The 13260-nt window shown below is 36.4% G+C and overlaps 1 protein-coding gene across 5 annotated transcripts in view; it reads left to right on the forward strand.

The window, feature by feature from the left end:
• RALYL (RALY RNA binding protein like) overlaps positions 1 to 12955 on the forward strand; it is a 368275-nt gene extending 355320 nt beyond the window's left edge. For all 5 annotated transcript variants that reach the window (XM_058042361.1, XM_058042353.1, XM_058042378.1 and 2 more), the window contains one exon: positions 10264 to 12955. In XM_058042361.1, the coding sequence (XP_057898344.1) occupies positions 10264 to 10281 (18 nt within the window). In that variant the 3' untranslated portion in view covers positions 10282 to 12955. The remainder of the gene's footprint in view (positions 1 to 10263) is intronic.
• The last annotated feature ends 305 nt before the right edge of the window (positions 12956 to 13260 follow it).

Raw genomic sequence — 13260 nt, forward strand, 5'->3', positions numbered from 1 at the left:
GCTGGGACAGCTCAAAGGAGGCCCATTTAGGCTGTCAGATTTGTGGAATATAGCAGCTGTATTGTAGTCAAAATCATGCAATGGGAAGGGGTTGTGTGAGACTCCCTGCACCCACAACTTTCTTTGTTCCTTGATAAGTGAGACTTTGAAAAGCTACCTGCTTCTCATGTGTTAATTGCATGATGGGTGTTCCAACGTCACCCACGTCAATGCTCCCTGGGCCACTCCTTGCCTTTGTGGGTCTTCAGAGAATAGATTGCATTGGGAGGAGTTCTTGGCTGTCTGGGCTATGGCTCAGGCCTTTACGTCCTTCAGAGTCTGAACCAAATTAAAGGTAGTTTGCTAAAAGGGTTGATCATATGCATCACATCCCTTCTATAGGTAGCTAAAGCAAAATTAATAGCAAATCTGTGTGAAACTTTGACACTTTCTTTGCTTTAATTATTTTGTATTGAATTCAACAATGAAAATACTCAGCAGAAAGTAAAATAAAATCTACAGAAAAAGAACTAAAATTTCTCTGATTAATTTCATCCAGTTTAAACCCAGTTTCAAGTAGCAAGATCAATCAAATATGTAACTGTGTGATAGTATTGATACTACTTAATTTATCATTGTAATTAAACAAGATTTTTCATTGTCCATTTAGATGCCTGTTTTTTCAGTCCATAGGATCAGGACAGACAAGACTGACTCTTCTATTATCAGCCAAATTAAGCTGATTAGGCTTGTTGAAAAGTTCAGTAGCTATTCTAACAACTTGCAGCTTTCTGAATGCACTTGTACAGGACTACCTAGAAAATAAAGGACAACCCTTATAATCAATGGCAATGGCTAAAGCAATGTTGTGCCAGAAATTGTATCCAGCTTACTTTAAAAATCACTAAAACCATACAAAATTTTGTCTTTTCTATTGAGCTTACCATTCATTGAAATCTTGCATTCAGTATCTGGGAAACATTATGTTCTTCATCTCTAAGACAAATGAACAGGTACAAGATTGTGTTCACTTGATAAATATCAGAGATGTTTGTACTTGAGCAACTTAAGAAAGTCATTAGGGCACCATACCCGACAGATTCCTTGTACCTTCCAAAGCTGCAGTAAATCTAATAACCTGTGACTGAAAAAATGGAGAAAGTAATAAAAGCATGCAATGAAATCAAAAATTGTAAGAAACTTCCTGCCATGCCCTTTTGTTATATTTAATACATGCAGTAGCACAGTAGAGGTGTTTGCTGTTCACTCAGTGTTACATGAGTCATTGGAAGGACCTTGCCATTGCCCCACCTCCCCATTTTTCCTGGCAGTCAATTTATCAGAGGAAGATTTCCTAAGTGGAGTTCAGTGTTTTAACTGGTTTATGACTGACTACATAATGTTTTTCTCATCATTATTTAAATCCTATCCAGTACATATCACATGGGAACCTGCAGAAAATGCAGGCAATGTTATAATGCATTTTGTGTCTCTTTCTACTAGATTTTCCTGTCTGCAATTGCACTTTGGTAAAACAAATAAGCAAACTAATTTTATTGCATTCAGATCTATTCCTCTGGATCTGCTCTAGATCATTTAGTTCTCAGTTAAAAAATCCTCAAACTTAAAATCATGAAACTTTTAAAACCTTGTTATAAATAATATTGATAATAATATACTTAATTTACAGACATTAGAATCCTATGGATTTAAAGAAAATGAGCTTAAAAACAATGGGTTTTCTCTTATATTTATCTCATTTTTAAGGAAAGTATGTGAGATCAGGAATTTTGTGTCCTGTTCTCAGCTTTGACACTGACCCCATGTGGTAGGCAATGTGTCTCAGAAGATTGAATGTGCAGGTTGAATTATCACCTCTTTCTGAGGTCAGACCAACAGGTGCCCCTCTTTGACATGTAAGAAAGGAGCATTCCCAACTATTTAAACTTACAAAAATTAAATTATTTCCAATAAAGAAAAATATCTGTTGAACAGGCTATATATTCTTCAATGAATCTGTTTTACTTTTTTCATCACACCATGCCATCTGTCTTGACCTGCCTGAAGTCTCAGTCATCATTTAAAAAAATAGTCATGGTGCTTGATAATTTTGAGACAGCAAATATTTAATTTTAATGGCTCAGGCTCCATCAAAAACATCTGTTTTGCCTCCAACTTAAAAACAAAACAAAATCACACACCACTCAGTGAATTTAATCAGAGGTAAACAATGCTGTCAGATCAGGCCAAAAATTCTCTTAGACATGTAAACAAAATATTTGCCTAAATAAGATGAACTCTTCTCTGATATAATGTAGTTGACCTTAATATTCAGCATTAGTAGCCTCATTATTTTTATTTAGTCTAAGTAGGTCCAAATTAGCTCCACAGATTTTGCTGGCCCAAAATTTATGAGCATAGAGTCAACCTCTGAGTGAAGTGCAGAAACAAGGACAGCCAAACTTCCACCTCTTAGAAGCAAACCTGGATTCCTTTACAGGTGAGGACGATGATGACTTCTAAAAAATATCACAGGCTTTTTGCTGTACCTTATGGCTGAAAAAGAAAGATCAGAAATTAATTGAAGTAACTCAAACTTTAAATAAGAAGATTGATTTTAGTTTCCACCCATGAATATGTTAGCCAGTGTAATTTTAACTAATTCTGGTGTAGCAGCCCTTCTTTTACTTCCCTGCACTTTGGCAGATTCTGGTAAAGTCTGGGTGACTTGGTGAAGGTGCTGCACTGGGCTTTGCTCACCCATCACTTACAGCCAGCCATCCCCATCTGTGCACAGGGGAAATAAGCATCAGAGCAGTAACCTAGTATAGACACCAAAGCAGCAGTATGAGGTCTGTTGGGAAAGTGATTGATGAGAAGTGGGACACTGATATTTTCTAGGCATTCACTGGGACACAGAAATCCTCTGGAAAAGCTCGAGACAGCCATTGGGTCTGTGCCATGGATTTGAGTCTATCAGCTTAATCATCAAATTCTAAGATATAACTGAAATTGAGCAATTGTCATGCATGACACATTTTCCCTGGTGTCTCAGTCTTTGAAAATAAATAGTTTTAATTCCCCTAAAAAACACTCATTTCACAGGCTTTATCAGTAACCTTGAGCATCAAAAATGCTGAATGGAAAACTCTCAAAGGAAACATTTTTCTGTTGAAATCCTTCACTCAAGTAAAGAGGTGCAGACATTGAAAAGCCAAAAGATTGTTATTTTTCCATACTAAAAGGCAAAATTGTAAATTCTTTTTTCATTACAAATTGCAGAGCCACTACAGCTAGTGACTCAATTACTCCAAAAGGTCTCCATTTTTTTAGTAAATATGCATCTGTACTAAGAAGATTTTCTGCATGATTAATATCAAAACATGAAAGGCAGATTGAATTTATCCATACATAGGCATTTACACACCTCAGAAAAGGGAAGTTATTTAGAAGGTGATAGAACTGTAATTGCCATTTCAAAAAAAAAAAAGCAATCAGTGAGAATAAGACAAGCTCAGTCTGCCAAAATGAAGATTTGGAAGTTAATCAAATACCAACTTATCCAGCTTGTCACGCTGCTATGTGTGTCTGAAGTTTCCAAATTGCTGTTGCTATTGATATCTAAAATTACACTACAGTTCTGTAGTCTTTCAAAAGAAGCAAAGTGTTTTCCAGACCAAATAAATAGAGAATGAAAAGGCTAAATTCTTCTCTGCTTCCTCTTTGCAGGGTTATAATAATCCTTTCCCAGCTATTATGAGATTCTGCACCATTTGCAGACCACAATTTGACCCCAAGTCCAACATTTTGCTTTCTAACTTTTTTTTTTTAATTAATGTCTCTTGAAATCCTCGTAAAACCAAAATTTTATGCATTACTGTGCACTGTGCATTCAAATAGGCATTAGGCAGGAAAATAAAAATTAAAAAATTGTTTTAAATAGGACCATCTTTTATTGCCATTTCCACCTGCATCACACTGCCACAGCAAGACCTTCACCAATGACAGTTTTAAGCATATAACTCTACATCCTGTATATTCAATTGACTGTCTTAATTCATTATTCTGTCACCATTTAAATATTAATTTTGCATTGTTTGTCTCATTCCACTCCTACTTCCTATGGTTTACTCTGGGCTTTCCCAGTATCTCTGTCTCATGTTATATGCTTCCAACATCTTCCTCCAGCACTCCCTCCTTCCCATTTCTTTTCTATTTTTTTTATGCCTTGGTTGCTCAGTTGAGTAAAACTTCTGCCTCCAAATACCTGAAAAATCTCCGATTGATTAGCCAGAACACTCCTCATCTCAACACATTGAGATTTATTCCTGTCATTGCCTACAATTATTTTGCCTGGAATGGATGCCCTTTGGTTTTTGATACTTATCTAAACTCTATTTTGGAAAATAGTGAGAAAGTGTATTAAGGGCTTTCTGCATAATTACTTTAAGGCAATTCTTCTTGTAAGCTCCTACTTTAATTTATTTTAAAAACACATTTCTAAAATGTAGACATATTAAACTGCCTCAGGGTACAAGTTTTAGTAGTTCCTTTATGCATTAAACTATGTGTTCAAAACTGCACCCTTGACATTAGTAGGACAGGAACTTTTGCCATAACCATTAATACTAATTGGACCACCTAATCTCACACTAGAGAATTCCTACTCCTCACATTAAGCAGAGATTAATTCAGTAGGAATTTTAGTCTACAGCTTTTTTTACACCACCCTGTAACTTAAAAGCATGTCCTCTGTAGCATTCAGATGATAAAGTACTTATCATGAACTATGATAGGACTCAGTTGGTCTTGCTCCTCATGGAGCAGGCATTGTCCCAAGAAACAGAAACACCCAGGGATCTCCAATGAGAGCCACAGCCCTGGGAATTTGCTATGAATAGCCACTCATATGCAGGGATAAACAAAGGTGTAACATTTTTTTCTCTAGTTTATTTGGCACTAGATCCCAATAAGGTGTTGAGTGTCCCTCAAGGCACATAGGTATGGGCTGAGGGAACTCTGTGGACAGCATAAGGGAGTGATTTATTACTGTATTTGGATTGGCTTTATCAGCCAAGAGAGAGCAGGAACGGGAGTTTGGTGGGAACAGTTTCACCATGGTGTAGCAATGTGGTAAAGATTCTGGTAAGGATCTGGTAAAATTCTGGTAAAGACTTCAGGGCAGTGAGGTCTGCTAAAGCCCCACCTCCCCACCATCCAACCTCTTCCACATCTGCTTGGAGATCCTGGCCCACGCCACACTCTGCAGAAGACTCCATGCCTCCAGCTTCAGATCCCTCCCACTGTCACCAAAAACTGTGCTACTAGTCCCTAAGTCTTTTCCTACTGCTATAAAGGACATTGCAGAGGAAGATTTTGCTGCAAAAGCAGTCTAGCAGGAGAAATACACACAGCCTAAATAAAGTGGGAAGATCCACTTCTTGCCTTCATGGCCCCACTCAAGCTCTCTAATGACCATGCTGACTCTATTCCCAAAGTCATTCCTTCAGTCTCACACCTCACCATCATCTCAGCTGCAGTGTGTCCTCACTAGCACTCTCCAAATATTGGAACCTGTCTCCACCACTACAATCAAAAGCATTTGTCACAATTCTGCCTGGACTCTGAGAAAGAAAAGATATGATAATCTAGGGGAGAAATCAGTATCTGATAGGGCTATCTTATTATTCCTGCTGATTTTTATTGGACAAAGTGAAACAGAGCATTTTAATACAGAGAAGATAGAAGTTTGTTTTCACTGATGACTAAAACAATCATTCTCACAAGTACTCACATAAATACTAGCACTTCAAAGCAATTAAGCTGTTCACTGAACAGAAAAACAATTCTGTAATGTTTTTAGCAATTAAAGTATGATTGGCAGAGTCAAAAACATAATGATTAGGTCTCATCAATTGAAGAAGGGTTTAAAGAAGGTGCAAGTCATTCTTTTATTTATCTTTTACTAATATTTATCAAACTGTACAATCACTCTATTTATTAAATGCAGAGAATATTCTATCACTAGTTCATTTCAAAAAATTTTGCGTCACTGCCAACATTTTGTTTTTCATGTTTTGCAAGGGTTCCAACCGAAAGCAGCAAAAGTGTGATACACATTCATGTTCCCCTGCTCACACATACTGAACTGAGCATTTACATTTCATATGGAGGCATTAAACTAAACCACTTCTATGACTGTTACTGAGTTAGAGATTTTATGCTTTAAATCAAGGGATAAAGTGCAAGGTGTACCTCAAATGAACACAGCTGTGAAGTCAATGTGATAGCTAATACAAATTCAGTGTTCCTTGGTAAGCTCTGCTCGTTCTTCGTGGCTTCCCACTGATGATGAAGAATGCTGTGTAAAAGCCAACAAATGTGCATGTCCCCATGGTACCTTACAAATATAAATTACAGTGTTTTGTACTCATTCTGAATGTCTGCTTAAGAGAAAAGAAGGACATTGCCTTGAATTAGACATAGCTAATAAACAGAATGGCAAATTGCTTTACTACTTTGTATACTGCATTATGATTTTTCTCATTTTACATAAATATCTAGATCAATAATGGCTAACTAAGTTTTGGCTATTTTTTGTGTTTGTTCTGCCTTTTTTTTTTTAAAAGCCTGCTCTGCAATTAGATTCCATTTTTCATCTCTTTAGCTGTCTAGAAAGTGCATTTCATAATGAAAATAAATTATTAAAGATGAAACAGAGTATGCTATCCTCGAGGACAAAAGAGCAGCATCTTTAGACTTGGATTCAGAACTCTCAGTTGCACAGATAACAGTATTAGGAATGAACATCAGATGTAATGAAAGCAGTTGTGCTACAATTGCAGTTTGAGGTAGCGCAAGAATGAGGGCCAGCATTGGGAGTGAAAGGACAGTGTACCTGCTGCATTTTAATGGAGCTTGCCATTGTTTTGCAGAAAGTGATGTATGGCAGTCACATAACCTTCTGTCAAAGCATAGTCAGACACCAGCAGAAACCTAGAAAGTTGTCAAGCATCAAGACTCCTAGTCAAGAGGAGCCTGCAAGAAATACATGTGCAATTTTACCAAGCAGTGGTCAGCAGTAGCTTCAGATGCCTCCATTATAGTTATTAAAATGAGAATTCCAGTCCTGAGAATGGGTTTGTCTGGCAAGGAAAAAGAGACAGGAGAGTAAGAGGAAGGACACTTGAGGCTTTGGGTTGCAAGTTCACATGTATATGTCAACCATCACCCATCCATCCTCTTTGTAGCTGCGTTTTCTGAGAGTTTCTAAGATTAATTTGATCATTAAAGCCATCTAGAGCAAAGGATTCTTTAAAAACAGATGCATTTTTTCAGATGAATGTCTTTCATTTGCCTGTATTTTGGATGCTCTTATTTCTTATTATTATGTGGGGTAAACCATACGGTGAAATCTGTAACAACTATATTCTGTGAGACTTTTCTTTAAGCATTTTCTTAACAAGGTAAGATGTTAATCATGTACATCTTTAGTGTCATTTAGTCATAGCACATTCCTAATGCTCCCTCCCAAAAACATATGCTGAATTTACCCCCTCATACAGTAAGATTTATTCCTGTACGTTTACCCAGAATGCTTTTCTCATAAACCCTGTGAGAAGAAAACAATTTAATTTTGGCTTTCCCATGTTATATACAATGTGTATAGTTAAAATTAAGCTAATCTAGCAGAACTTGAATTTGGCAAAAATGCCAGAAGGATTATACTAGAACTATAACAACAGTAGCAATAGCATTTTTGGAAGACTGAAATACAGTGTTATGCCTAAGAAGAGTGTTTCCAATACCTCATGCTCAAAAAGCAATCCACATAAGGAAAAAAGCAGCAGAAATAATTTCAGATGGAAAATGAACCAATAAATATTCCATAAACTCTCTCCATCTTTCTTTCAGAGATTATGATAGCAATTAGGACAGGATATAGAATTTCTTTGATATTGTCTATGGATGCCAAGTCTATATGCTCAGTTGAGTTATTCAATTCTTAAAATGCATTATGTTCAAATCACACTTTCTAAAGTGGTTTTCTGTTAGAGCTACATCAAATGAAAGCCCTATTACTGGCTTAAATGTAATTCAGTTCATCCTTGTTGTGTCAGGAAATGTTTTTATATAAGGGAAAGAAATGAAAAAAATTTTAAAAAGCCCACTAGTCATCATGAGGGTTTTTTAATATCATCAGCACTGCCATAAAGGCAGATGATAAATGGCACACTATTCAGAAGAAAGAAATGGGATGAAATTAGCATTGAATTACTCTGTATTAATCATAGCCCTGGATTCCTGTCATTACAGGGAAAATAAAAGTTTGGCTCTTTCAGATTTTAATGTTTCCTCTCAGACTTTACCATTATTTCTAGTGAGAGGGAAATAAGAAAACCATGTACTGAAGGAAGAACACAGGAATATTTTGGACTGGTGGAGTTGCTAAATTTTTATCACTGTTTCCAACCAACAGCAAAGCAGCATTGGTGACTTGGGTCCAGATGGTTAGCAACATTAATGTGGCACAATAGCAACCTAATGAAGCTCTTTAGTGCTGTGACAGGTAAAGGCCTGAAAGGTTTATGGCAAGGGAAAAAAGCTTTGATAAATAACTTGAAAGTCTGCCTCTTATTGCTTTCATAATTGTTGCTTCTTATAATGGCATAATGGAATAGCAAAGCATAGTTGAAAAAAAGACTAGAAAAGAGTAACTCTCTTTGGAGCTAATACGATGTACAGTGAGATTTTTATTTTTTTTTTTACTCCTTCTAACATGAATAGCTAGTTAAAAACCATTAAGCCCCTCTCAGACTTAAGGGAAGAATTTAAAGGTCTTTGTTATAGCTAGTATCTCTAGGGATCAGACCTAAAACATGAGAGATGCTCTGTGCAAGTAGAGAATAATAGTTTCTGGATGATTTAACTTAAAGAAGAAAATTCTGGGATCTCTCACACGAGCTTTTCTCCCTAATCCTGGTTACCTGTGAAGACCACAAGCACAGATCTGGTGCTCTCTTTGCAGAGAAGGGGAAATCTGATGTCTGACTTCTTCAAAGGTCAGGAGCCCAGTCCCGCAGTGACTTGGATGTTTCTGAAAAACCAGGTTTCCAGTAAATGGAAATTTTAACATTTTAACATTTTAATTTTAATTGGCTGAAAAGAACATCTGGGAGCTTTTCAGCCTTTGATCAGAAGTGCACCAGGTTTCATCAGCTGTTTCCTTTTTCAGTTATAAAACAAGATAGACTCCACCCCCCCCCCCAAAAAAAAAAAAAAAAAGTGCAGAAAAGATTGGCTGAAAATATTTTTCCTGTCAACATTTTTTTTTAAACTTGGGTTGAAAATTTCACTTCAATAAAAAGAAACCATCTACTTCTGCTAACATTCTCTACTGTCAGTTTTCCAAACAGATGTAATTAGGAAAGTGTTGTCAGTTTCCCTGTGGGTAGGTGGAGCTGGTGTGCATTATGCTTCACTCAATGCAGCATCACTCAATGCCTACTCTTGGAGCTGCTAGCATTAATGGGTCACATAGTAGGACTCAGATATTTAGATGCAATCTGCCTCCAGCCTCTGCTGGAAGAACGAACCTTAAAAGTGTGGGCTACACTGGACTTTTGCATTTTCACGATGTGGCTGATAAAGCAACAAAAGATCCCAAAGGATATTTAGTTATATCCTGTGGCAGGTACACAAAAACAGTAGCAAAATAGGCAAAGTAAAAGGGAAGCTACTGAGGAGAAATCCATCAATCTGGTAACCGTAGGCATTGCTGAAAGCACACAGCCAATGGAAATGGAGTAAGCTATATAAATAGCATGATGGGACTGAAGCAAAGAATTCTACATGCAATTTATTTAGATTGAATGCTATTATGCAAATAAAGCACTTCATTGCAAAGCCGCCAAGATACATTATTCTATTTCCTGCTGCTAAAATAGAAATTATTCAGGAGTTGTTTGCATAGCATTATTGAGGGGAGCTATACTTCAGCTTCAATAGCTCTAGTTTGATTTGCTGTTATTATTTTGGGCCGTACAGTCAACTCAAAACTGTTGCACAGTCCTGACTGCTCACTGCTGCAGGAGCACTATTCTTCTTTTAAACTTTGATGGTTTAAGGTGGGAAAGCATTATAGACATTGATATTTGCTTGATTTGTGAAAAAAGTCAAGTCATAGTCCTGTTGGCTCTTTTCCCCAGCTGTCTTGGTTTCTTTTTGAGGTTCTCTTGGAAGAATTTCTATGCTTTCGTACTAAAGCCAACATTTCATTCTCAGTTTCTACAGATCAAGTGATGAAATGTCATGTGTGAACCCCCTGAAGGCTGAGAAGAGAAACTCTGACTTCCCCACAGAAAATTGTGAACTGCAGTTTCTTACTGGCTGACAACACCTTTGACTCAATTTGTATGAAACTCAATTTACTTATTAAAATGGACATTATTGTTCAAATATTAGAAACTCCATTTCTTATATGTTCTAAGCTGTACAATTGTCAGATTTTTATGGTTTAGATTGTAAATGTGGTTTTCTCTGGCTAATTATTGGTATTATTTTTTTAATTTTGATGTCTTAAAGGCCAATGTACTGTATCATAATAATATGAAGGACGTATTTAACAGGTGTGGAAAACACTGTATACAAATGTATATTTCTAAAAGCTATTTTTATGATTAGCACGTTTACTGTTTTACCATATTTAGAGTCAGGTGATATTGCACTTCTTTGTTTACTGCTTAGTTCAAACAAGACCATTTTGATCAGTGCCACAATTAAATACATTGTATGGTATTTCCCATTATTTTATTCAATTTATTTGTCATTGGAAATAATTACATTTGGTAATAGAATAGCTTCTAAAAAGTGAAAATGTCAAAATAAGAGAGCAATTCTTGATAAACTGTAAATTGCATCCTCCTGTAAATCCTCTTCTTCAGATAAGCCCTCTCTGTGATGCCATTCATCAGACAGTTGTTACAGCTGTTCTTACAAATCTTTAAAGGCAGTTTGTTGCTACCATATGGAAAGTCAGTCAGCCTCCTGTCTAGCCAGAAAAATTACTTATAGCCTGCCAATATCTGACAGCCTGAGTTAGCCTACTTATTAATTTTTGGGTTCTTTTCTGGCAGTAGTCTTTCCAACCACAAAATCCTAAGGCCCTCCTAAAAGCCTGAAGTTGGAATAATTAATTATTACAGATGTGGGGGGAATCCCAGTATAGAATTTTATAATAAATCATATTTCCCTTCAAAACAGAATGGATGCATTATTTCTCTTGTGTTACTGAGACATTAAAGATAAAAAAAGCATATGTGCACAAGGACTTCTTCCCCTAGAAAAGTACCAATTTGTTCACCATCCCAAAGTCAGACATTTTTAACATTGCAGATTACATGAAACAAGGAATATGTATTTATTCATCCACATCTTTATGTGAATGGTACTCATACAGAAAGAGACATGTCTTTAAAGTGATTGCAGGGTAAATAAATTATTTATTAGCTATAGCCTCCCAGGAGGGAGAGACATTAATTTAGGAAGTATCTTACACAGTCAAATGGAGCACAGACCAGTCTGCAGTGTTGAGCCCTGATCACTGAGCTCCATGACTGGGTTACTTGCTATTTCAGATCATCCAGCACTACAAAAATGAACTCTTGCCTTGCCCTTTCAAACATTCTCCGTAGGCTGAAAACAAGAGAAAACAAAAGGTACCAGAGAGACTTTTAAAAATATCTAACTTTAAATTTCTGTTTTAAGAAGCAGTTTCTGAGATGACAGGTTCACCTCAAGTAGTGTGGATGTAAGCTGGTGGGAGCTCAAGGTCTCTGGTCAAGTTTCTGGCGTGGGGATCATCAACAAAGAAGGACTGATATTTTTCAAAAATTTGGAAGCAAAGCATACATTTTAATTGCCTATTACTGAGTGAGAATTTTTTTCACTAGGTAGCTATGTGACATTGCACTCTCAGTTAACGTTTGTGTACCTTATATTTAGCTTTTGTCTATTGTATGTGGAGTTACATGGTTTACATAAGTGCTGAGTGGTACCCAGCTCCTTAAAAAGGAAAGACTAGTATGAGTAGTTACACCTGAGCATAAAGAACTGCAGCTTCAGAGTTTATCAGTGCTGACTCTCCAAGAAATGTGCAGGAAAAAAATATTACTCCTTGTAAGTGAAATGTTAGGTCAAATCAGCAGGTGAAATACTTCTCCATTTTCTATCTCTTAATATGGGTTATGAACATTTTTAACTGTAAAAATGCAAACAGAATTGCCATTTTGGGATTTCTGCCTTCAGCTGATAGTTAAAAAATAAGGAACTCCAAACTTCAGCAGCTCAAGGGGCATTTAAATCACATAAACTGTTGGCTGACTTTAAAGATGCAGAAAATCATCTAAGGAGATCAGTTCTGATATTTGTGTTAATAAACTAGATATGAGAAACATCTAGGTATATTGTCTCTTCACCACCTCCATTCCAAATGAGCTAATACTCACAGAAAGCACTCTGAGATTTTCACACATTCTTTACAGTCATTACCCTTACAGTATAAAGTCACAGAAATGATTGCACAGTAATAATGTTGACACTGTTTCACACCACAGCTTAGGTCCTGAATATATTTTGAACACGAAAGTCATCTCTGATGACACCCTGAGGCACTATTTCATTTGCAAGCCAGAAGATTGTTACCCCATGCAGCCTATTACTAGCAAGGTTTCTCAATGGCATGTTTGCTTAAAATCACTCCAGAGGATGCTGGTGGCTTCGACAGAGCTTACTTGTTCTCTGCTGTCCATGTTTGCAGTATGCTTGGTGTTGTTTGCCATCATCTGTTACTTGTTTGACATAAGTTTTGTCAATTGTGGGATTTTTCAACATTGCTCATCCCTTGCAAGACAGAGGAATAGGAAACATAAAAGATCTTGTCAATCAGTTTGGACAGTCAACAGTCATAAAATCCTTTACAGACCCCTTCATTTTCTACACAGATATATATGCTCTGTGTATTTCAGATGTTTGTTTCAAACATGGGCAGCTGCATGAATGGAAAATGTTTACTAAAAAGCTTTAAAGTTTGGATCAACAAAAAATATTTTTACTTTTGTAAACCCTTGTACTACATATTGTTTCAGTTCCTATTAGTTTTCTCTGTAGATCCATTTTTAGTTTTGAAAAATCACTGTACTTAAACTATGTAGATAACTATAATCTTATTAGCAGTCCTATTTTTAATTGGTGCCACTGCAATTTAGATTTGAAACATTAAGA

Source organism: Melospiza georgiana, chromosome 1 (assembly GCF_028018845.1).
Source record: "Melospiza georgiana isolate bMelGeo1 chromosome 1, bMelGeo1.pri, whole genome shotgun sequence".
NCBI classification, from domain to species: domain Eukaryota; kingdom Metazoa; phylum Chordata; class Aves; order Passeriformes; family Passerellidae; genus Melospiza; species Melospiza georgiana.